General features: G+C 38.0%; 1 protein-coding gene across 1 annotated transcript in view; it reads left to right on the forward strand.

Annotated features, from left to right (window-relative positions):
* The window catches only part of LIN54 (lin-54 homolog (C. elegans)), a 155,439-nt gene that overhangs the window by 32,203 nt on the left and 97,761 nt on the right, over positions 1-25,475 (forward strand). Inside the window, exons 4-8 of the mRNA XM_006885328.1 lie at positions 9,680-9,896; positions 18,022-18,095; positions 18,422-18,619; positions 22,939-23,030; positions 23,627-23,698. Of these exons, the coding sequence (XP_006885390.1) occupies positions 9,680-9,896; positions 18,022-18,095; positions 18,422-18,619; positions 22,939-23,030; positions 23,627-23,698 (653 nt within the window). The remainder of the gene's footprint in view (positions 1-9,679; positions 9,897-18,021; positions 18,096-18,421; positions 18,620-22,938; positions 23,031-23,626; positions 23,699-25,475) is intronic.

Here is a 25,475-nt window from a genome sequence, read left to right on the forward strand (position 1 = left end):
AACAGCTCGCCTGATAGCTCCAGGTGATGTCTGGATCCAAGGTGGTGCCCCGTGTGTGTAGCTTTCATATGAGCAAAATTAAGTGTTCTGAAATTCCCATTTTTCTCAATGACCCACTCAGACAAATGCCTTTGCATTGTCAATAAAACACAGATTGTTCTGGTATTCTCTGCTTTCTGACAGAATACATCTTACATCAGCAGTCATGTCTCTGATGCTACAGCTTCTTTTCTTTTATTTTCTAATTTTTTAAAAAAATTTTTTGTGTGTGTACTGTCAAATCAGATCTGAATGGTACCTGGAAGAGATTGTCCCTCCTTCTCCAGCAGAGCATCTAGTGGATTCAAACTGCTCACCTCTGGGATTGCAGTGCAGCTTCTTGCCAGTAGGCCACCAGAGCTCACCATACAGCTTCTTCTAAACACAGGTTGAGCTTCTTCTAGCAGTTCTCTGTCAGTATACTGTTTAAACCATTTGTGGATGATCTTCAGTATTTTGCTTGCTCGTGATATTAGTGATACTGTTCTATAATTTCCACATTCTATTGAATCACCTTTCTTGGGAATTGGAACAGAGATCTATCTCTTCCAGTTAGTTGGCCAGGTACCTGTTTTTCCAAATATCCTGAGACAGACTGGTGAATATGTACAGGATTGCATCTGTTGGTTAAAATATGTTAATTGATATTCTATCAATTACTGGGGTCTTATTTTTCCCCTGTGCCTTCAATGCAGCTTGAACTTCTTCCCCTCCTCAGAATTGGCTCTTTATCAAATGCTACTTTCTAAAATATTTCAATGTTGAACAGTTCTTTTTTGTACAGTGGCTGTGTTTTGGTTTATGTGTGTGTGTGTGTGTGTGTGTGTGTGTGTGTGTGTTTATTTATTTATTTCCTTTGATGCTTCTTGAATCATTGAGGACTTTTCCCATAACATCTCTCAGTATTGCAACTAAAGGTTGAATTTTTTTTTTCAGTACTTTAGAAATGCCAAGTGATTCTTATCTTTTTTCTCTACGTTCTTCTCAATGCATAGTCCATTATAATATTTTGCTTTATCTTCTTGCACTGTCCTTTGAAATCTTCTGTTCATCCCTTTTACTTCTGCATCTCCGCCCTTCGTTTTGGCCTCTTGACCCTCTAGTTCAATTTTCAGAGTTTCTTCTGATACTCAATTTGGTCTTCCTCTGTCTATATAATGAACTTTTGCTCTTTTCATGGATCACAACCTTGATGTCATTCCACAGTTCATCTCATGTTCAGTGCTTCAAACCTATTTTGGAGGTAATTTTTAAATTCACAGGCGATAGACCCAAGGTTATATTTTGGTTCATTTTGAAGTTGCTTTCATTTTCTTTAACTTCATTTTGAACTTGCACACGAGTAATCGATGGTCTGTTCTACCTGGCCTGGTTTTAACTGCTGATACTTGTTTTTCCAATGACTCTTTCTACAGATGTAGTCAGTCTGATTCCTCTGGTCTGACGGGTGTACTCCATGTGTATTTGAACCATGGATACTATGTCATTTATCCATAGATAAATTGTTCCAAACCTCCTGCTTTTCCTTGAGTAGCCAGTTCTCCTAGGAGTAATTTGATGAGTGTTCACATTCCTTTCTCCATCATAGGCTTCCCCCCTCCCCCCTTCCCTTAGTACTTTTTCAAAACTGGCTCATAGCTAACCTTTCAGTGTATTACTGTTAGCTGCCATCAAGGAGATTATGACTCATAGCAACCTTCTGAACAATGGATCTTAACCTTGCCTGAAGGTATGCCGTTCGTACATTCTCTGTCATGTACATGACCGTTCTGGTGGTTGCTGTTTCACTCCATCTCTTTGACGGTCTTCCTATCTTTCACCAACCCTTTTATCTCTCTCAGCGTGATGTCTTTATGTAAGAACTGGTTCCTCATGAAAATATACCCAAAATAATGAAACGAAGTTTCAACATCCTTGTTTCTACAAAGCACTCTTACTGCCCTTTCTTCAAGGCAGATCAGTTTGTTCTTTTGGCAGTACATGGTTTATTCAGTACTCCTATGCAACACCATAATTCATAATTCAAAGGCAACAATTCTTGTTCATCTTCCTTGTTCATTGTCCAACTTTCAGGTGTATAGGTAGCAGTTGAAAATATCAAGGCTTAGTTCATGCACAACTTGGTCTTGAAACTGACATCCTTGCTCATAAGTACTGTGCAAAGGTCCTTGACAACAGATTTCCTCAGTGCAGCACATCTTTTGATTTTTTAACTGTTGCTTACCAAGACTGTGATCGTGAATCCAAGTAAAATTAAATCATTGACAACTTTTCTCCATCAATCATGATACTGCCTATTAGTCCATTGGTGAGGATTTTTCTTCTTGATGTTGAGGTTTAACCTACATTGAAGGTTGTATAGTCTTTGATCTTCTTTGGTAAGTGCTTCAGTTCTTCACTTTCTGTAAGCAAGGTTGTGTCATCTTCATAATGTAGGTTGTTGATGAATCTTCCTCTAATTTTGGTATTACCTTTTTCCTCACAGAGTCCAGCTTCTTGAATGATGTACTCAGCATATAAATAGAGCAGATATGTAGAAAGGATACCATACTGATATATTACTTTCTTGATTTTAAACCATACAGTAGTCCCTTGGGGGTTTTTGTACAGCTCTTTCTTGGTGTACATAGAGATTTTGCATGAACACATATAAATGTGCTGGGATTTCCATTCTCCTCAATGTAATACATAATTTACTATGAGCCACACAGTCAAACTTATTGCACAGTCTTTAAAATCAAACATCTTTGGTGTTCCCATCTGAATCAGTAAAGATACTGCTTGTGGCATAGCCTCTTCTCAATCCAGCTTGTATTTCTGGCAGTTTCTTGTTAATGTACTATACCTCTTTGAATAATCTTCACTAAGATTTTACTTACATGTGAAATTAATTGTCTGATAATTTCCACATTCTTTTGGAGCACCGTTTTTTGTTGGTTTGGTTTGTTTTTTTTAATGGAAACAAATATGGATCCCTTCCATTCACTTGACCAGGTAGCTGCCTTCCATATTTCTTGGCATATGCTAGTGAGTACATGCAAGGCTGCATCTATGCATGCAGACTGTGCCAGTTGGTATTCCATGAAATCCTAGAGCCCCCTTTTTTTTGCCAGTCTTTTCAGTGCAGTTTGAACTTCTTCCTTCTTCACTATTTGTTCTTGATTATTGGTACAGTGATTTTGTGTATTTCTCCCATCTTCTTTTGATGCTTCCTACGTCACTGAAGATTTTAACTTGAGAAATGATGAGTTTCTTTTTCCTTTTTTTATTGTCTAATTCTAGCTCTTTGTACGGTTAGTTATAATACTTTGCTTTGTCTTCACAAGCTTTCCTTGGGAATTTATTGTTCGTTGTTATTGTTTTTTCTTCAGATTTGTTTTATATTTTCTATGTTCAAGTTCAATTTTCAGAGGCTCTTCTAACATCTATTTTGGTCTTTTTTCTTTTCTCTCTTTTATTTTGTTCATGGACGATGTCTTTGATGATATCCCAAAGCTAATCTGGCTTTTCATCAGTCAAAAATCTTTAGACATTTTCTAAATTCAGTTAGAATGGACTCAAGGACATATTTTGTTTTTCATGGACTTGATTTGATTTTTTTTCAGTTTCAATTTGAATTTGCACATGAGTAGTTGATGGTCTGTTTCACATTCAGCCCCTGATCTTATTTTCTTGTTTTGTTATTGTTTTTTATTACACTGGTTTATTCCTTGACCTTATTTTGACTGCATGTTTTGAACTTCTCTGTGAACTGTTTCTACAGATGTAGTCACTGTAAATCATGTGTTGTCCATCAGATGAAATCTGTGTAATTATCATTTGTCTTTTTTTAAAACAGTATTTGCAATTAAGGGAGTTCTGGTGGCCTAGTGACAAGAAACTGTGCTGCAGTCCTGAAGGCATGTGGTTCAAAGCCGCCAGATGCTCCGTGGGAGGAGGATGGACAGTCTCCTCCTGTCCGATTAACTACTTCTGAAAACCCACCAGAGGTCATCTATGGGTCGGTTTCTGGCTCTATGGTACACAATTAGGACAACAATAAACATTTGAAATTAATTTATCAGAATTCTGTTATTTGATCTCTAGCTTCATTTCTCTCCCCCAGGCCATATTTTTCTGCTACCAGTCTTTCTTTAACCTTTTTGCATAGCACTTCTCTGTTTGCTGCAGTGAGCTGACCTGTCTGTTGATACTGAAAACTGTGCCACTAGTGTTTAAAACACCGGCAGGGTTCCCATAGTGAACAGATTTCAATAGAGCTTCTACACTGAGAGAGACTGGCCATCCAAGTGTGAAGTAATAAGCCTTCAAAAACCCTATGAATAATAGAGGAACAGATATACTGTCTCACATCAGACAGTTTGTTTTCTGTTTCCCTTAGCATGTTTGCTTCATATTTTTATGCATTCTTATTTTATGGTTTACACTTATGGGTACAGCACTTGTCTGTCAATTTACTGTACTTGGGTTGTGTGTTGATTTGAAATTGGAAGTTATGCCACCAGCATTACAATGAATTAGATGAATAGGCTTCCAGTTTCTTTACTCTTTTTTGTTCTGGGTGAGGAGAAACAAATAGTTGCACCCTAGACAACCACTAGCTTTTAAGCTTTTAAGACTCCACGTTGCTATTCCTCAAAGTATATAGGACATTGTCTGTTATTATGACAGTTGATCTTGACATGCCCACGTATATGGTCCTGAGCTTCCTGACTCAGTGATTCATTACCTCAAGATGTTTTAAAAAGAAAGGGGTGGGGGGAAGATGTTTGACTATGGCTACAAGTTTTCATTCCCCCCCTTCTGTTTACATGGGTCTCTGTACAGTGTTCACAGATAATTCATGTAGTAGTGTCATCTTCTAAACCTGTGTGATCATGGATGTAATCTCAGTCATTGACATATGTACCCTTTTGTGGCTTAATGTCAGTTATTCCTGATAATGTCAGAAGTTACCTTTGTGTAGTCTGTAACTTTCTGTATCATTCTGCACCTTTTCCTTAACAATACTGTACTGATCAACACCTTTGTGTATATTTCCTTTCCTTCATCCAGTTTACCACTTTTTCTATTCACAGTGTTTCCAAGTTTCATTCATATATTAGCATACACAGGACATCTTTTCTCTATAGGACTGAGTAGTTGTTATTAGGTACAGTCGAGTCAGGTTTGACTCAAAGGGAACTTATGAACAAGATATGGAAACCTTGCCTTATACTGCTCTGTGGTGAATATTTCTACCTTGCTTAAGCCCATAGTTGCAGTCTCTGTCAGTTCATGAGGATTTTCCTTTCTTTTCTGTATACTTTTAAAATTTCAGTTGCTATTCACTAGTCAGATTTACTGTTTACAAAACCATGGTAAGCCAGTTGACTTTGATGTCCCTTTGGAGTTCCCAGGCCTAGTGATTCATTCCCTCAGGATGTTTGGTTATGGCTACTATGTTTTGACTGAGTAATATTTCATTATATATTGTACAATAGAGTCAGAACTGAACGAACCATAGCTGACCTTCCAGAAGGTCTTCAGAGCCTGTAAATTTCAAAGGCAGAGATTGTCTGTCCTGTGGAGTAGCTGGTGGATTTGAACCAGATGCCTTTGGTTTGGCAGCATGACTCCTAACTACTCAGCCACCAGAGCTGCCTTGTATGTAAATACTAACTAATATTTCATTGTATAAATACTGCATTTTTTTTATCCATTCATGTGTTGATAGACATTTCTGTTGTTTACATCTTTTAGTTACTGTGGAAAAATGTTGCCATAAACATTGGTGTAAGGGTTTCTGTTTGCAATATTACTTTGTTATTACTGTGCTTACTAATATTTCTCTAGCTTGTTGTCTGTTTTTTCCTTTGTAGAAATTTCACATGTTGAATTAATTTAAACCACAGTAGTTTTTTCATTTATGAATTTTGAGATTTTGAGCTTGGTTTATACAAGTGTTCCTTACTTGAATAATTTAAAAGTGCTCATTTGTTTTTCTTCCCAGTCATTATTTGGTTTGGTTTTGTAGGCTGAATTTTTGATCCATTTGTAATATATATCTTTTTTAAAAATTTTTTAAAAAATTTTATTATTTTCTCTGTACGTGTACCGTCAAATTAGATCTGACTGGTACAGGAGGAAATGGCCCCTCCTTCTCTGGCAAAGCATCTGGTGGATTCAATCCACATATCTCTGGTATTGCAGTGAAGCTTCTTGCCACTAGGCCACCAGAGCTCCCCACATTTGTAGTATATTTTTAAGAATGAAGTGTGGAGGATCAAATTTTCAGTTTATTTATTGAATGTTGTTGTTTTTGTTATGTGCCATCTAGTCTCCTGTGACCCATAGTGACCATATATACAGCAGTTCTGAACCCTGCTCTGTCCTGAGCCAGTCTCACTAATTCCGACACACCAACCCCCATTGCCTCAGTTACTGTATCAGCCCATCTCTTTCAGGCTTATCCTCTCCTGTGCTGTCCCTCCACCCTTCTGAGCATAATGTCCGTCTCCAAGAACTGGTTTCTCGTGGCCACATACCCACAGTATGTGAGAAGAAACTTCTAAATCCTAGCCTCCAAGGAGAAACTTAATTTCACCTGCTCCAAAACAGATTGATTTATTTTCTTGACAGTCTATGGTATGTTCAAGACTCTTCTCCAGCACCACAATTTGAAGGCATCAGTTCTCCTGTAATCCTTAGTCATTGTCCAGCTCTCTGATGCATAGCTAGTAAATGTGAAGATCATGGCCTGGATTAGGTGCACCTTAGTCTCTAGACTGCCATCATTGCTTTTCAGCATGGTGGAGAGGCCCCTGACAACAGATTTTCCCAGTGTAATTCATCTTTTGATTTCCTGACTGCTGGTTTCAGGAGTGTTGATTGTGGAATTGAGCAAGCTATAATTGTTAACAACCTCAATCTTTTCTCCATCTATCATGGTGCTGCCAGTTGGCCCATTGGTGAGAATCTTTGTCATCTTGATGTTGAGTTTCAGTCCATATTGAGGACTACGCTGATTTGAAATGCATGCTAGTTTTTGTTACAGTCTTTGCCAACACAATAATTCAAAAACATCAGTTCTTCTTCAGTCTTGTTTATTCATTGTCCAATTGGTTTAGGCATATCTTGGTCTTCAAATTGATATCTTTGCTCTTTAGCACTTTAAAAAAATTCTAGACTACAGATTTGTCCAGTGCAACATATCTTCTGATTTCTTGACATTTACTCCAGTGGTGTTAATTGTTTCACAGCCCTATCAGTCCCATGGAGCAGTTTTACTCTGCCTCGCAGAGTTGCTATGAGTTGAAATCAGTTCGTGGACGGTGGGTTTGGGTCAGTTATATTAACTACATTCACTGTCACCAATATCCATTCCTTCTATACCAAAACTATGTGATAAATCCCAATTTCTTCCCTAAGCAGCTCCTGTTAATTAATCTATTATTAATCTATTATTTCTGCTCATTGAGGTGTTTTTCTTTAGGTAATATTCTCCCCTCCCCATTTTCAGCTGACATGTTAAGTTCTATGTTTTTCAACACCATTTTCTGTAATTATTTCAGATAGCATATTTTTCAGTAGGTTCTACTTATACACACTTTATTCCTTTTCTTAAACTTCGTATATACATTTAACTCAATGACTTCTTTAGCTTTTTTATTTTCTTAAGCAATTATTTGATTGTAAATGTGTAGATAGTTACAATCCAACCTTGTAAGGCTTGGTATACTGAAAATTAAAGGTACATAGCAATGAGTCGTAATAACATGGGCATAAATTTGCAATGTGTGTCAAAACATTGTGACTATTATTATAAGTAAAGTTTTGGTATATCTGAAAGTACAATTTTTATGCATGGAAAAGTATACTGCATAACTTCCAGCCTACATACAAATCTCACTAATAGACAAATGTAGAAATGGAACTCATTTCTAATGTATGGGTGCTACTTTTTCTCTGAATCTGCTTAATGGTGCCTTTTTTAGTGCAGCAGTTAATGTGTTTGACTGTTACTGAAAGGTCTGAAATATTTAACCCGCCAGCCACTGCACAGGAAGATTGTGTGGCTATCGGCTTTCATGAAGATTACAGCCTTAGGAACCCTTTGGGGCTGTTCTCCTTTACCCTGTAGAATTGTTATGAGTTGGAATTTACTCATTGGCAGTAAGACCTAACAGTAATATAGGGATTATTTTATATTTTCTCCTTTGCCTATTGCTTATAACGTTTCCAGACTAAATAATAGTAGTACAGTCTTCTCTTTAGGTTTTTGTAAACTGTTCATATTCTTAAGAATTTTTCTTTTAAGAATTACTGCTCACATAGTGGATACCTCAACATACCTTCATACTTGCTCTCAGTTAATATGTGATTGAAAACAGTTTATATTGCTATGCAAATAATAAGGAAGTTCTAGTAGCTTCGTGGTAAGGAGTTGCACTGTCAACACAAAAAGACATGCAGTTTGAATCCACCAACAGCTCCATGGACAAGGATGGGCATTCTCCACCTGTGAGATGTACTGCCTCTGAAAAACCACTGGAGAGTTGGCTGTGGGTTGGTTCTGACTCAACAATACAGAACAACAGAAGTAATACTGAAAGCAGTGCCTCTGGAGGTTTGACTGCACCACAGCTCTGTGGGAGAAAGATGAGCAGTGTTCCCACAAGTAATGTAAAGTGTCCAAAAACCTGCTGGGTGGTCAGCTCTGAGTCAATTCTAAATCAGCTGCGTAGAGAGGATTATAATCATGATTAATGTGGATGATAATTTTTTTTAAAGAAAAAGAAACTGTAAATTAGTTAGAAAACTTACCTGGGCTTTTATTTTATATGTCCTTCTTTTACATGTTGGCTAAACATCAAATATCAAGACATCTCTCATGTGTCATTGAGCTTTCTGAGAAGTCAGATTGCTTTCTGACTAAGGAAATGTGTTAAAAATTATGAAAATGAATGCATTGGCTCAGATCTGATTCACCCGACTATAGTTTGTTTCCTAGACAACCAAATCAAGGCAGTTTTGTACTGTCTATATGTTAGTGGGTTCCGCTGTACCTGGCAAGTATTAGAAGCCTTTCAAAATTGACTAAATAAACATGTAAGATAAGAGAGTTTTGGGCAGGGGCACTTTCTATTTGAGAACATGTAAATATAAACTTTGTCATAGTTAATTTGATGGGTAGGAGTAAAATCCAAATACCTGTGTTTTCCCTTCTCAATATTGAGTCTTAGTGATAGGAGATTTAAAATAATTCACTGTTCATTTGAAAAATCTAAGTAATAAAAGCAAAACTGTGTAAGTTCTTATGAATCAATTCTTCTTAGCAAGTCATCTGATCTGAAATATCAAGGAAGCCAAGAACTAGAGATAGAAGATGGAACTTGTTATGTTTGTTTCGGGTTTGGTTAGTAGCACAACACACCTTGGACTATGGTGGGTGCCGGAGCTCATGTTCACAGTAGTAATTTCAACTTTACTCCTATGTTCGTGACCATTCTTGTCATTTTTTCTTTGAACAGGTTGTTTCTTTTAACAGCTCTTAATGAAGTAGGAGAAGAAAATTTTTTATTTGAGCAATGTCATAAGACAAAAAGAATAGGAAGGTTAAATCCTAGATTAATGATAGCCATGTTGTGTTGTTTAATAGGCAGTGAAATCATCTGTGCAGACCATCACTGTTGGCGGCGTGAGCACATCACAGTTTAAGACAATTATTCCTCTGGCAACTGCTCCCAATGTCCAGCAGATTCAAGTGCCTGGAAGCAAGTTTCATTATGTTCGACTTGTTACTGCCACAACAGCCAGTAGCTCCACCCAGCCAGTTAGTCAGAACCCCAGTACAAACACTCAGCCTCTTCAGCAAGGTTAGTAACCAATTTTTTTTCCCCAACAATCATTAATGTTTTTAACATAAATGAAGACATTTTTTGCTGAAATCCTGATTAAGTGTGGCGTTTCAGCTAAGAGTTTAAATCCGTTGCTTTTGCAGAAGGCAGTGAAACTATGTTATCGTTGTATATACTGTGGTGTTTTTCTCCCTATTAGAGATTGGTACATAGTATGGTATAATAGCAGGTAATCATTATTCCCTATGAATATGTGGTGGTTGTTATATGCGGTCGAGTTGCCTGCAACTCATAGCGACCCTGTGTACAATACAACAGCCCTAAACTCTGCTCTGTCCTGTGTCAGTCTCACTGTCTCCAACACCCTCACCCCCATTAATCCAGTTACTGAATCAATCCACCTCATAGAGGGCCTTCCTCTCCTGCGCTGTCCCTCCACCCTCCCAAGTATGATATCCCTCTCCAAGGACTGATCCCTCCTTGCAACATGTCCAAAACATTTCAGGTGAAGCTTCAGAATCCTTTACTCCAAGGAACAGCCCGGTTTAACCCTCTCCTGGATGAGCCTGTTCATTTTCTTAGCAGTCCAATACTCTTCTCCAGCACCACAGCTCAAAGGCATCAATTGTCCTTCTATCCTCCCTAGTCATTGTCCAGCTCTCTGATGCATAGCAAGTGATTGCAAAGACCATAGCCTGTATCAGACACACCTTAGTCTCCAGAGTGACACTATTGCTCTTCAGTACCCTGGAGAGGTCCCTAACAGCAGACTTTCCCATCACGATACGTCTTTTCATTTCCTGGCTGCTGGTGCCAAGAAGGTTGACCGGGGCACCAAGCAAACTAAAGCTGTTAACAGTCTCAATCTCTTCACCACATCCTGATATTACCAGTTTGCCCAGTGGTGAGAATCTTTGTCTTCTTGATATTGAGCCTCAATCCATATTGAAGGTTGCAGTCCTTGACCTTCTGCAGCAAGCACTGTTTATTTGAAACATCCAGTTTTTTATGCTGGTGATCTTAGCTGGCAATAGGTTTAGATGGAACCAAGTTTCCCTCCCCCCCTTTATTGTGTACCTTCAAGTTGGATCTAGCTGGCCCAGGAGATTGCCCCTCCTTTAATCCAGCAGAGCATCTGATGGATTTGAATTATACCTTTGGCATTGCAGCACAGCTTCTTGCCACTAGGCCATCACAGCTCCCTGGAACCAAATTATTACTCTTTTGTAAACTATGAAGCCTCTTACAGAGTTTTGGTCAGCTGAAATGCAAAATAGTCAAAGATATAAGAGTCCTTATTTAGGAACTTTATATCAAGTTCTTCCTTTACTTATTTTTAATCTATAAGTACTTATAGAAGGTAATTAAAACATCTTGTTTTGCTCCGTTGCCCCTTTTTTCCTAGTGGATCTTCCTTTTTCTGGTACAAAATAGCCCTACCATTTGTGTTATGCTTAATCCAACCTGCCTCCTAGCATACAGACACACACAACACATAACCTTTCTCCATGTTTTTCTACCTTTTTAAAAATATTTTCTTTTCCCCCATTCATTCATTGTTGCTTACTTTCCTCCCGGTCCACCACTACTCCCCCCCCCCCCCCCCCAGTTTGCTTTGTTTATCATTTTTAAAACCAGTAGGGTAAAAGACTCAAGATGCTTTCGGAGCCTGGTAATTTATTGGTTAGGCCATAAATTTGCCCTTGGGAGACTGCTGTCTATTCCATTATTGCCAAATTCAGGTGATGGCACGTGAATGATTTATCTTTTACTGGAAGTAAAGAAAAGAAGAGAGTTGGTTCCTTTTTTGTTTTCATTAGGAGTTGAGGGACTTGGTACTGATATCTAGCTCATCTCAGGGAAAATTTAGAACAACAATCCCATCTCATCTCATTCTTTAAAAACAAACAAACAAACAACTACTGAAAAGAGAAAATGGAAAAATTATGAAAGAAACAGAATGTTAGTAAATATGTGTTCCATATTCTTCCCCAAAAAACAATTCTAACAGATTCTATTTTATGTTAATTGTTGATTTTGGTAGCTTGCCCAAACACTAGGGCCCAGGAGAGTTCTTGGTTGACCTTTTTAATATATAATCTTCTGCTCTATCCTACTGAGGGAATTCTGATGGTCTAGTGGCTAAGCAGATGCACTGCAAACACAGTGGCATGTGATTCACATCCACTAGTTGCTCCATGGGAGAAGGATGGGCAGTCTCTTCCCTTGTGACTAAAAACCCCCTGGATGGTCAGCTGTGAATTCTGATTCCATAGCGATCAGAAGCAATTCTTCAGAGGCAATTCTTACTGAGGAAGAGAATAAATTTGAGAAAATTAAATCCCCTCAAACTCTTATAGATACAGTTTCTAAAGCTTAGGAGGAGACCATTCCAAAAGCATTGTGCAGAATTCCTCTTCTGAAAACTGCTGACAACCCAAAAAGAAGAGATGAGGCCAACTTCTAGGAAAACTGCCCTAGTTAGTAATGTGGGAATGTTCTCTAAGGAAAGGAGGAAAAATAAGTCTTTGACTTGGTTATAAATATCAATAGGACACCGCAGTGCTCCCTCTTTAGTGTCTCTTCTTTGACCATTTCATGTTTTCTCCATGTCTCAGATTTCTTTATAACTCTGCTCACAGATGCCAAAGTTATGTAAACCCAGGGAGTTTCAGGTTTCTCTATGTCTCTATCTCTCTGCGTGCATGTGTGTGTGTGTGTGTGTGTGTGTGTCTCTCTCTCTCTCTCTCTCTCTCTCTCTCTCTCTCTCTCTCTCTCTAAGAGAGAGAAGGAAGGAAAGGGCTATTTCTTTCTCAACCAAATAAGAATCATGGATCCATTATTTGATGTGACTGAGAGCAAGTCATATTCCTTCAACTTTCTTTTCTTTTTCCTGAAGGTGCCTCAATGATGTGTCATCTGATTTCTTTTTATGGTTCAGTGTTTTCTCACTATATGAGCTATCCACATTCTGTGTATACCTTTCATTTTGGTTTTTTGTACCCTCGAATTGGATCCAACTGGCACAGGAAGAGATTGCCCCTCCTCCTTTAGCGGAGCATCTGGTGGATTCAAATCGTGGACCTTCGGTTTTGTAGCACAGCTTCTTTGCCACTAGGCCACCAGAGCTTCCTTACACCTTTTGTTTTGTAGCTTATTTCTTACTTCTTTTTGCGCCCTTCTCTTTCCTAATGTCTATTAATCCTCCAAGGTTTGGGGTTTTTTCCATGTTGTATAGATGGTTTCTTAGTTCTTTCTGTTGGTGGTCATTGTTTCTGAGTATGACCAGAAAGTTCTCACATTCCTTGGTGATTTCTTTCTGTAAATACAACATGGTAGGGGATCCGATTTCTTTTAACTTCACAAAGGGGAAAGGGAATCAAGATTAACAGCCGAAGGAAATTTTTATGTATTATAAGGTTGACATACCTTCTCTCTCCAACCTTTTTACCAGTTATGACATAGCCCTTCCTCCCATGACAGTCTCTCTTTCTCTGCTGGGTTCAGTAATTCCTTGCATTAGTTACATAGATAATCCAGTGTTCATGATTATGCATTTTACTAGGGAAGTGAAAAGTTCCTATTCAGGATCCAGAATGAACCAGGATACATCTCTTCTCAGCCATGCTCACAGGCAGCCCTCTCTTTGATGCCTTGGCGCATTTGCCCAGCCACTGTTCTGTTTGGACAGGTGTTATAAAACTGGTTTAGCTCTGCCAGTAAGTGACCAGAAGCACTCAGCCAGGAAAATCTCAGGAGTAAAGGCTTCCATCATTCTTGCTCCTTGGGTCAAGAGGCCCACTGTTCAGGTATAGATGTCACTGAACCTACAAACTCATGGGCATGTACACCTGACCCTCTGTATCCTGCCAGTCTCTTGGCTGTGTTGATTCTTCTACTGTAGCTGTTTCTCTCATTGCTTTTTGATGTTCCTCTTCATGTCTAGTGTTAGAATTCTCTCCGTGTCTCTTGAGTCTAGGAGTTTCTCAGCACAGGGATCCTGGATGCAAAATAGAGGCTTTGGTTCTTGAGCTTCTTTCTTGGTGGTCACTCCTCTCGCCTTTTATCTAAGATAAAGGATATGACTCAAACAAGGGGATAGTAACTTGTGTCATTGTAGTGACCTGAGTGCATTAAAATGTCAAACAACCTACTTCTTACAGAAAGAACCTAATCTTAACTTATTAACACATAGATGTCAAGATTCCTAGTGTACACAATGGAAGAGAATGATACCAAATTACCAAATTGAGTATAGCCAAAACTGAGAATGGTGGCCTAACCAAGTTGGCACAGAACTTAAGCCATAACAAGGTCTGTAACATCTATACCTTTTATTTGCATGACTCCACCCTGTCATTGTGTGGAAGTCACAAAGAGTGTGGCTTATAAGGACATGTTAAGTAATTTACTGCACTATGGGCTCTGTGTGTGTGTTTATGTGTGCGTGCGTGCGTGTGTGTGTGTGTGTGTGTGTGCGCGCGCGCGTGCGCTCTCAATTGTGTATAAAGGATGATTACCATATCCCTTCCAAGAAGCAGGGAGTCAGTGCATTCTCTTCTGCCTCAGCATGAATTCAGGCTCAACTTTTAACTGTTTAACATAATGCTAAGACCAGCCAATAGTGGCTAATAAATGTAATATGATTAAAGCTTGAAAGTAAAAGGAAAATCATAATCAAGTTGGAAATAATTTCAAATCTGATATCACTTATCCCTGACCCATGACCTTACAAAGTTAGCCCTTATGCCCATGGATTCTGCATGTGTGATTCCAGTAACTATAGATAGACATATTTGAGAAAACCGATTTTCTCAGGAAGTTCCAAAAAACAAAACTTGAATTTACTGTATGCTGAGCACTGAATGGAGCAAATGAAGTCATGTGTACTGTGTTGTAGTTTGCTGCCATTTTACAAGTCCTCAGTCTCTTAAGCAGTCATTGTTTGGACATCATTCACCTTGTGTCTTGTTCATTTTGATACTCATAGACACCCTTTGCTTCTGTGAACAAAATGACACATAAAAAGCAATTAAATGGTTAAAGCAATTCCTCAAAAGCTAAGAGGAAGCAGAAAGTGCTGTTTATATAACATACTTACTGTACTAGATATTAAAAGTAATATAGAAATGATTTCAAGTATACAGGAGTTATGTGTAGGTTATATGCAAGTACTTTTTAATAACAACTTTATTGAAATATAATCCAGTTATCATAAAATTTACTGTTTCAGAATGCAGGTCAGTGGTTTTTAGTATATTTACAGAGTTGTGCAAACATCACCACTAGCTCATCTTGTCTTTTTTCTAGAGGTAGGCCACTTTCTCCCTCCCACCACAAGCTTCTTGTTGGCTTGCTGCAGGGACTTGTTCCCTTTCAGATCAGAATACCCTGATACTCTGTTCTCTTCCAGGATTCCTAGCATTTTCTCTCCAGCCATCATCACTTCCATTGCCACCAAAATGGGGAAAAGAAAAAACAGGTAGTAATATGTAGCAGTCACTTTCCTCCAAAAAAGTTTATTCTAATTCTTTTATTCAGAGTAGCCTTAGCTCTCATTATGTCAGCCTCTCTTTTAGACTAGGCTCTAGCCTTCCCTTTGCATAAATAGAGACACAGATAAGAGATGTCCTCACTACCTTTTCAGATCCTTCTCTGTTGGGTAGGTGCATTCACTTCTGACTTTGTGACCCTGTGTACAACAGAAGAAAATGCTGCCTGGCCCGTTCTCACAGTCATGGCTATGCTTAAGCACACTGCTTGCAGCCTCTGTGTCAGACCATCTCTTGGAAGGTCTTCCCATGTTCCGCTGACCCCTCTGCTTTATCAGTCATAATGTTCTATCCTAAGAATTGGCCCTGCCTGATAAGATACATGAGATGAAGTTTTACCATCCTTCCTTCTAAGGAACATTCAGGCTGTATTGAATGAATAAAGTAGATTTATTCATTCTTCCAGCAGTTCATGGTATAGTCATCATTCTTCATCAACGCCATCATTCAAAGGCACCAGTTCTTCTTGAGACTTCCTTATTTATTGTCCAGCTTTCACATGCATCTGAGGTGCTTGAAAAGACCATGGTTTGGACCTGGTGTACCTTTGTCCTCAAAATGGCATTTTAACTTTTTAATAGTATAAAGAAGTCTTTTGCTAGAGATTTGTCCAATCCAATATATCATTTTATTTCTTGAAAGCTACTTCCATGGGTGTTAAGATGCAAATGAAATGAAATAATCTCTCCCTTATACTTGGGAAATGACTACAGGCAGTGTAAAAAAAAAAAGGTAATTCTTTTGGTCTAAACATAAGTCTAGTGCCAACTGCTCTCCTGAATTCTACTGTGTCAATTCTCCAGGTCAGCCCTCACCTTCTCCTCAAATTGGCTCATTCCTGGATTTTCCCCATCTTAATAACTGCCATTTCCCCCGTCACTTGAAAGCTCGTGACTTAAGTTTCCCCTCATTATACTTTCATGTTTGCCATCCAGTTGGTTGGTAAGTCAGATTCCCTTTACCTCCATTGTGTTGTTGCATCTGCTCCCTCCTTTTCACTTGTCTTGCTATTTCTTCAGATTGGCTCCTTATTTTTCCTCCACACTTACATGACAGACACTCTTTTGACTTGTCTAGTTTCTCACAGCACCATTCTGATTTATACACTGCTGACAAATATTCTTTCTTTCCATGCTGTTCTAATAATATATCTATACTTAAAAACCTTTAGAAACTTCTCATTCCCTGCTAAATTAAAAATATAGATTTTTACCCAAACATTTGGAGTACCTGACAAAATGACTACAATATGTCCCTTCACTGTGTCTTCTTAACACTCAGTTCCAGTGAAACTGGTCAATTCATCAGTGTTTCATGAATATGTCTTGCTGTTTCCCTGAATCAAGTTCCCACCTTACATGTTTCTGACTCTGCTTGGGATGCACTCCTCCAGTACGTGTGCTTGCTCTTTGGCCTGCTTCTTTATCAGAACTCTTCTCAGAGAGTATCCTCCATGCACTCTTTACAGAACCCATCCTCTGGGCCTCTCAGATGTATGTTTTCTCCTCTGGGTTCCTATTCACTTTGTTATCTTCCTTAATGTTATTTATTTTATTTGGGTCATTGCCTAATGTACCCTACTAGATTGGCATCTGCTTAAGGACAGGTGTCTTGTTTTGCAGTTCACTGAAGTGACATCACAATGACCTATGTGTATGTAAAACAGTAAGGTCAACTAGCATTTACTTGTTAGGCATTGCTTAAGTTGATTTTCCTGAATTAAAACACTTTCTCTGTAAGGTAGATATTATCATCCCCATACTGTAGAGAAGAAATAGGCAAAGACAATTTAAGTAGTTAGAAAGACTTGCAGACTGGAATGTAAACCCCCCAGGTTTTATAGCTTCAGAGCCTATATTCTTAACCTTTATGCTGTACTTCCTTTTTGTGATTCTTAAAAATATTGAATTTAGAATAATAGAGATCTGTTTTTGCTTTAAATAGAGACACAACAATTAGAAATAGTATAGAATGGTGTTAAGGTAACAGTTCATGAATGACAGTCCTTTTCTTTATACAACTTTGCACTTGACTAGATTTAATAGTGAACTCCCCAGTCTGTAGGTTTTGATGCACACATGGATTTAGTCTTTAGAAGATCTCATTCATCAGTGTTATCCTCCTATCTTTTGATGTTTCCGGGATCATTCAGGATTTTGCCTGCAGCATCTCTAAGTATGATCTAGAATTATTGATAAAGAAAATGAATGTTCTGTGTCTTTATCATTAACATAAGAAAACTTTAAATAGTATGTCTTAAACATACAGATAATCCCTCTTTAATTAAATAGCTGTAGTTATATTAGTTATGATCCCTGTTATATTGGTTAAGACATTTTGGAAGGTAACAGTCCCAGTTGAATACTACACGAAAGAATAAATCAATAAAATTCTGTAAGCTCTTTTATGAGGATAACTTGCTGGAAGATAAAGCAGTCTTAAGATTTGAAATACTGTCTTCTGTAAATATTGTGTTTTCTCATAGGTAAATAGATAAATGTTTTACGTATTACAGTTTCCTAAGGATTATAACTTTTCCTCGATATCTGTTGGAAATTTTCATAGAGCTTTTCTCTCCCTCTTTTTTTAAGCAAAACCAGTGGTGGTTAATGCAACGCCAGTGCGGATGTCAGTTCCAATTGTCCCAGCACAAACTGTCAAACAAGTAAGTATTATTTGTCTTCCTTTTAAAAACAGAAATTCATGTTTAGATAGATTTATACTGAATCAAAACTCAAAAAACTCAAACTCATAGCTGTAAAATCAGAACTGACTCAGAGCTGATCTTCTAGCAGGTTTTCCAAGGTTATAGATTTCAGGAGGAGATTGCCCATATTTCTTCCTCAGCGCAGTTAGTGGATTCAAACTGTCTTGAGAGGAGTGGCCTTTAGGGTAACAGTGCAACTCTTTATGGTCTAGGTCACCAGAGCTCCCTATGCTGAATTGAGCAGTTGTAAAATGGAATCACTAATTTATTCCCTTTCTTTTTAGGTTGTTCCAAAACCGATCAATCCAACTTCACAAATAGTTACGACTAGCCAGCCACAGCAGCGACTTATTATGCCTGCCACACCACTGCCACAAATCCAGCCAAACCTCACCAACCTTCCACCAGGCACCGTCCTAGCACCAGCTCCGGGAACAGGGAATGTGGGCTACGCAGTCCTTCCAGCTCAGTATGTTACTCAGGTATGTGGGGGGAGTGAAGTCATACCATTTCAGAAAGAATAATTAAGAAGGATCTTTGATTAAAAGGCTAATTCTGGAAGTCTTTATATTAAAAAGAAAACAAACCAGTTGCCATTGAGTTGATGCTGATTTATGGAGACTCCATATGTTACAGAATTGTGATCCATATGATTTTTCAAGGATATGAATTTCTGGGGAGCAGCTTGCTAGGCCTCTCATACAAGAGGTGGGTTTGAACTGCCGGCTTTACACTTAGAGGTCAAGAATGTAACCATTTCTGTCATCCCGTGATCCTAAGAAATCATATTCTGAACCTACTCAAAAAATGCATCTTAATAGAGAGTTCTGGTGGCTGCACTGCAATCCCAGGGGAGTGCGGTTCAAATCCACCAGATGCTCTGCTGGAGAAGGAGGGACAATCCCCTCCAGTACCAGTCAGATCCAATTTGATGGTACACACACATACAAAATAATAAAATTTATGGGAGCGCTGGTGGCCTAGTGACAAGAAACTGCACCGCGATTCCAGAGTTACACAGTTTGAATCCACTAGATGCTCTGCTGAAGGAGGGACAGTCTCCTCCTATACCAGTCAGATCCGACTTGACGGTATATACGCACAAAATAATAAAATAATAATAATAAAATTTCTTTTTTAAAAAAGCATCTTAGTATATGAAAATATAAAACTTGCAGAGTTAACTAAAAGTTCTGTGTATTTTTAGCATTTAGAAATATACAGCAAAAGTCAAATGTATGTCAGATAATTTGAAGCTAAGAATAGCTTGGTAGAAAGGGCAAGATTATATAGGCTTAAGAGAAAATAGGTTAATGTTGAAATCCACAGAGTCAAAAAGAGTTTAGAAAAGAGTGTGACTATGAGTCTCTCCCTCTGTCTGATGCATTTCCAGGTAAAATAGCTTCACTGCTCTGTCCATGATCCTCATCTGGTCATCTTTAGAGTCCAGGCCATAGATAATCCAGTAGGCTGGCTTGGGTTTTAGAATACTGATGCTCAGAAACAGAAGTTTCCCTTTTTATGAAAGGATCAGCACTATGCTCTGAGCATATTGATGTTAGATTACAAAAGAGTGAAACAACTAATTTGTATATTTTATTGAAATATAAATAAATATTATTTTTTAGTTTGATATGCTGTTGTTAGGTGCTGTCGGGTCAAATATGACCCTATGAACAATAGCTCTGAATCCCACCATGCCATATGCCAGCCTCACAGTCTGTCACACCCAAGCTCCTTGCTTCAATCACTGTGTCAGTCCATCTGGTTGAGGGTCTTCCTCTCCCTTGTCATCCCTCCACCTTCCCAAGCATAATGTCCCTCTGCAAGGAATAGCCTATCCTAGCACTATGCCCAGAGTATATGAGATAAAGCTTTATCATCTTTGTCGTCAAGGGAATACTTGGGCTACATCTTCTTTATGACCTATCTGTTCTTTTGGAAGTCCATGGGATGAATAGTCAGTATTCTTCTCCAATACCACAGTTCAAAAACATCAGTTCTTCTGTCATCTTTTTTTATTGTCCAGCTCCCAGATGCACAGCAAGTGATTGAAAAGATCATGGCCTGTATCAGGCACACCTTAGTCCTCAATCTGACATCACTGCTCCTAAAAAATGGGAAAGATCCTTGATTTCACACTTTCCCAGTGCAATACATCTTCTAATCTCCAAACTGCTGGTACCAAGTATATTGATTGTGGATTCAAGTAAGATGAAGTCGTTGATAGTTTCAAACTATTCTTCATCTAATGTGATGTTGCCTTTCAGTCCAGTACTAGGATTTTTGGTTTTATGACATTAAGATGCAATCATTTGATCTTCTGCAGCAAGCACTTCTTGTCCTCCTCATTTTCAGTAAGCAAGGTTTTGTCATGTACATAACGGAGGTTATTAATGAATCCTTCAATCCTGATGCCACATTCTTCTTCATAGAGTCTAGCTTCTCGAATAATTTGCTCAGCATCAACATTGAATAGGTATGAAAATTGAACACAACCCTGACACACAAATTTTCCTAATTTTAAACCGTATAATGTTTCCGTGCTCTGTTCACACAGTAACCTCTTGATCTAGGTATAGGTATCATTTGAGCACAAGTATTCTGGGATTCCTATTCTTCTCAATGTTAGCCACAGTTTGTTAGGGTCCACATAGTCAGATGCTTTTGCACTGTCAATAAAGCACAGACATACATTCTTCTGGTATTCTCTGCTTTTAGCTAGGATGTTTCCTACATCAGCCATGATATCCCTAGTGCCACAGCCTCTTCTAAATTCACCTTAAATGTCTAGGAGTTCTCCATGTACTATTCTAGCTGTTTTTGAATGATCTTCAACAGAATTCTGCTTTCATGTGATATTAATGATATTGTTTGATAGTGTTCACATTCTGTTGGATCACCTTTCTTGAGGATGGGAACAAATATGGACCTCTTCCAATCTGTGGTCCAAGCAGCTGTTCTCCAGATTTTCAGACATGGACTAGTGAGTGTGTTCAAGGCTGCATCTATTAATTAAAACAAGTTAATTGGTATTTTATTGATTCCTGAGGCCTTGCTTTTTGCCAGTGCCTTCAATGCAGATTCCACTTCTTCGTTACCATTGCCTCCTGATCACATGGTACTTCTTGAAATTTTTCCGTGTCAGTTCTCTCTGGTAAATAATAATAGTTTATTTACAAAATTCAAGTACATTGTTTTCAAGAACAGATTCTTCCAATTTCTCCCACCCATCAAATTGTACAACTTCATGATTAATCTCCCCTCCCCTCACACATCCTCATCCCTCTGCTTCTATCCTCTCTATCCCCCCCTTGAATCCTTATACTCATTCTGCAATAATGATTTTATGTAATATTTGTCCTTCGCATAATGCTCTCCAGCCCAAGTTAGGTAATAATTTACAAAATCATTGCTCCTGCCTGGTATTTCATTGTGTGACTGTAACATAATTTCTGAAGCCATTCGTTTGTGGTTGGATGTCTGGGCTATTTCCATGTTCTCGCGATGGTGAATAATGCAGCTGTGAACATTGGTGTACAAATCTCTGTTTGTGCCTCAGTTCTCATTTTCTCGGGGTATATGCCAAGTAGTGAAATAGCTGGGTCATCTGGAATGTCTGTGTTCAGAAGTGCCAAACTGCCTTCCAGAGTGGTTATACCATTTTACAATCCCACCAACAATTTATAAGAGTTCCTTTCTCTCCAGTCCTCTCCAACATTTATTACTTGCTGCTCTGTTAAACTTTGCCACTGTTACTGGAGTGAGATGGTACCTCATTATGGTTTTGATTTTAATCTCTCATATTGCCAGTGATTTGGAGTATTTCTTCATTTGTCTGTTTGCCATTCAGATATCTTCCTTTGTGGAGATTCTTACCATATCTTTTGCCCGTTGGGTTATCAGTCTTTTTCTTGTAGAGGCCCAGGAGTGTTCTGTAAACGTTAGTTATGAGACTCTTGTCTGAGGTGTTATTACCAAATGTTTGTTCCCAGTCTGTAGGGTTTTTGTTTTTGTATTTTGTTGTTTGTTTTTTTTTTTTAATTTTTATTTTATTATTTTTGTGTGAGTGTACCATCAAATCAGATCTGACTGGTACAGGAGGAGATTGTCCCTCCTTCCCCGGCAGAGCATCGGGTGGATTTGAACCATGCCCCTCTGGGATTGTAGTTAAAGCTCCTTGCCACTAGGCCACCAGAGCTCCCCAGTCTGTAGGTTTTGACGCACACATGGATTTAGTCGTTAGAAGGTCTCATTCATCAATGTTATCCTCTCCTTCCATCTTCTTTTGATGTTTCTGGGATCATTCAGGATTTTGCCTACAGCATCTCTAAGTATGATTTAGAATTATTGATAAAGAAAATTAATGTTCTATATCTTTATCATTAACGTCTTTCTTTTGCTTAAAACCTATTGTAAAATAGGAAATTACTGCATGTACAGCTTTTAATTGTCAGTGAATTTTAATGTGAATGATCAACATCATACTTTTTATAAGTCGGTTTCATGCCTTTTTCTAGCTAATGAAAGTTATTTCAGTATGTTCTGGGCATATATCTAAACTTAGAGTTCTGATAGATTGTGAAATGATTTCTTACATCTGAATCATGTAGTACTTTAAAATGCTCATTCTTTTTCACCTCTACGCCTTGTTGTTTGGGTCTTTAAAAGTGCTCTTTGAGATAATCTGTTTGTAAGAGATTTTTTGTCTCCATAGTTCAGTAGACAGATTTGTGCCTCTTACTGAGAGTATTGCTTATTTTTGCAAATGTAGTCTCAAATTGTCTTCCTTTACATGTAGCTGCAGCAGTCATCCTACGTGTCTATAGCAAGCAACTCCAACTTCACTGGAACATCTGGTATCCAGACCCAGGCAAGACTTCCATTCAATGGGTATGTTGAAAGCATGCTAAGTTTTTGTATAAGTAAACATAATATATATGTGTTTTAAAATGCCTCTTATTTGATGCCCCCACCAAAGCCATGTGAGCATGCTAATTTTAAATATTATAGACTCACAGAAACAATACAATAAAATTGCTTTGTTAGGTCTTTGCTTTTTTTTTTTTTTTTTTTTTTTTTTTTTTTTTTTTTTTTTTAAAAAATTTTTTTTTTTTTTAGAATCAGCATTTAGTTAATTTCATGGGATTAGCCTTACTCCACTTTACAACTTCTTCCCATCTGCACCTCTCATTATCTTTTAAAATTAAGTTCCAGAAGTTTTGGGGATATTTCATATTTATTCATTCAAAATGAAGAATATTTGTAGAATACTCTTTGGAAGCGCTTAATATTGCTATGTTTACTACCTCTTCATTGTCACAACATCTCTGTGAAGTTTATGTTAATGAAATAGTATAACAAACTTACTAGAGATGTGTGGTTTTTCTAAAGTTTTGTTTTATAATAGGAATTTACAGATTGGAAACTTTTCTGTTTTCAATGGTTGTAGTAATTAATGTTTCACTTTTATTTGTGTGTCTGTATAGCATAATCCCATCGGAGTCTGCCAGTCGGCCAAGAAAGCCCTGTAACTGTACAAAATCGCTGTGTTTAAAATTGTAAGTGATCTCTTTTTTTTTTTTTTTTTACTACTGTTTGGTCATTAAATGTAACAGGACATGATTTTTTAAAACAAAGCAAAATAATTAGAATAATAAATAATTAACAGATCAGACCTTATTGTTATTGTCAGGTAGACTGTGACTCACAGCAACCCTGTGCATAATAATCTGAGCCTTGACCATCCTTTAACATCGTGACAAGCTCATAATACCCTATCTAAGTCCAACTCCACAACAATGAGTTTGTGAGGGATTTTTTAGTTCTTATGTTTTGGGTGGGGTTTTTTTTTTGTAATTTAAAAAAAAATATATATATATATATCTGTCTGTGAGCACATATGGTAGTTTATAAATACTTTCATTCAGAATGAAAGAATTTTAGAATGTTCACTGTCCATAAGGCAGTGGCTTGAGAGTTCCTGGTGAAATAACATGAGGTAGTCATAGTTCCTGTGTTTCATACCAGCAATATGTTTTACCTTTTCTATGGCCCTTGTATGTGGTCTCCGAAGTGAGATCACGTAATAGCTATCTCTCATTGCTATCAAGTCAGAACCGACTGCTAGCTGACCCACCAGCCTGTTTTCAAGAGGCTGTAAAACTCACAGGAGTTTGCCCATCTTTCTCCTGCTGAGCAGCTGGTGGATCCGAGCTGCCGGAGAAGCATGGCCTTTGCGTTGGCCTTTGCGTTGGCCTTTGCGTTGGCCCTCCTTTGAGTTAGCAGCACAGCTCCCTCAGAGCATGCCACCAGAGCTCCTCGAGACCACACAATAGGTTTTTTCAAACTTTTTCATGATTAATTTGCATGTTAGTACTGAAATAAGAGATCTTATCTAAAGCAATTAAATTAAAAGGACTTATAGAATTCAAAGAAACACCATTGTCATTTCAAATGAGCAGGTTTTACCAATAAAACACATAGAGAATTTAAATTTTTTAATGATTTTTAAATAACTGTATATCTTGAGACATAAATTCACATAAGCTCTTGTCTTGACAGCTGTTACTAATTGAAAAATTTATAAAGCAAAATGCTAGGAGGTGGTGGCATATAATTTTAGTCTCAGTATGCATTTGACCATACACTTCAGTGACTGTGAATGTATTCCAGAATACTAGTGTGAGTGTGTGTGTATTATATAGAGTATTGCATGTATAATATTATATATTATACAATATATAATGATATGCATATAATACATATATACACAATATTCGTTGTTGTTGTTAGGTGCTGTCGAGTCATAGATGACTCATAGCAATCCTATGAAACAAAGACATGAATACTTGTATAACTTTGATCGTTTCTCCACGTTCATAGAGTTTCTGGGGGTAAGCTATGTCAGAAGTGGATGCCACTCCTTCTTCCAAGCTACTTTTTATTGGAGAGCTCCACCAAACACTGCCCACCATGGGTAATCATTATTGCATTTGACATATCAGGGTCATAGTGTTTAGCATCAAAGCAACGATGAGTCACCTTTGTACAGCAAATGGACAGACCAGAGCTATATCACTTAGAAGAATGTTTGACCAAAACAAATAAAAACCAGGCCTGAGTGCTGCAGATTAAAATCACCCATGGTATTGGTAGCTCTCTTTATGTTGTTGTTGTTGTTGTTATATGTACACAATATAGAATACATATATATGTTGTTGTTGTTGTTATGTGCCGTCGAGTTGCTTGCGACTCATAGCGACCCTATGTACAACAGCCCTAAACTCTGCTCTGTCCTGTGCCAATCGCACTGTCTCTGACACTCCCATCCCGATT

The sequence above is a fragment of the Elephantulus edwardii genome, unplaced genomic scaffold, assembly GCF_000299155.1.
Source record: "Elephantulus edwardii isolate Elephantulus edwardi_28Jun2011 unplaced genomic scaffold, EleEdw1.0 scaffold00042, whole genome shotgun sequence".
Classification (NCBI taxonomy): Eukaryota; Metazoa; Chordata; class Mammalia; order Macroscelidea; family Macroscelididae; genus Elephantulus; species Elephantulus edwardii.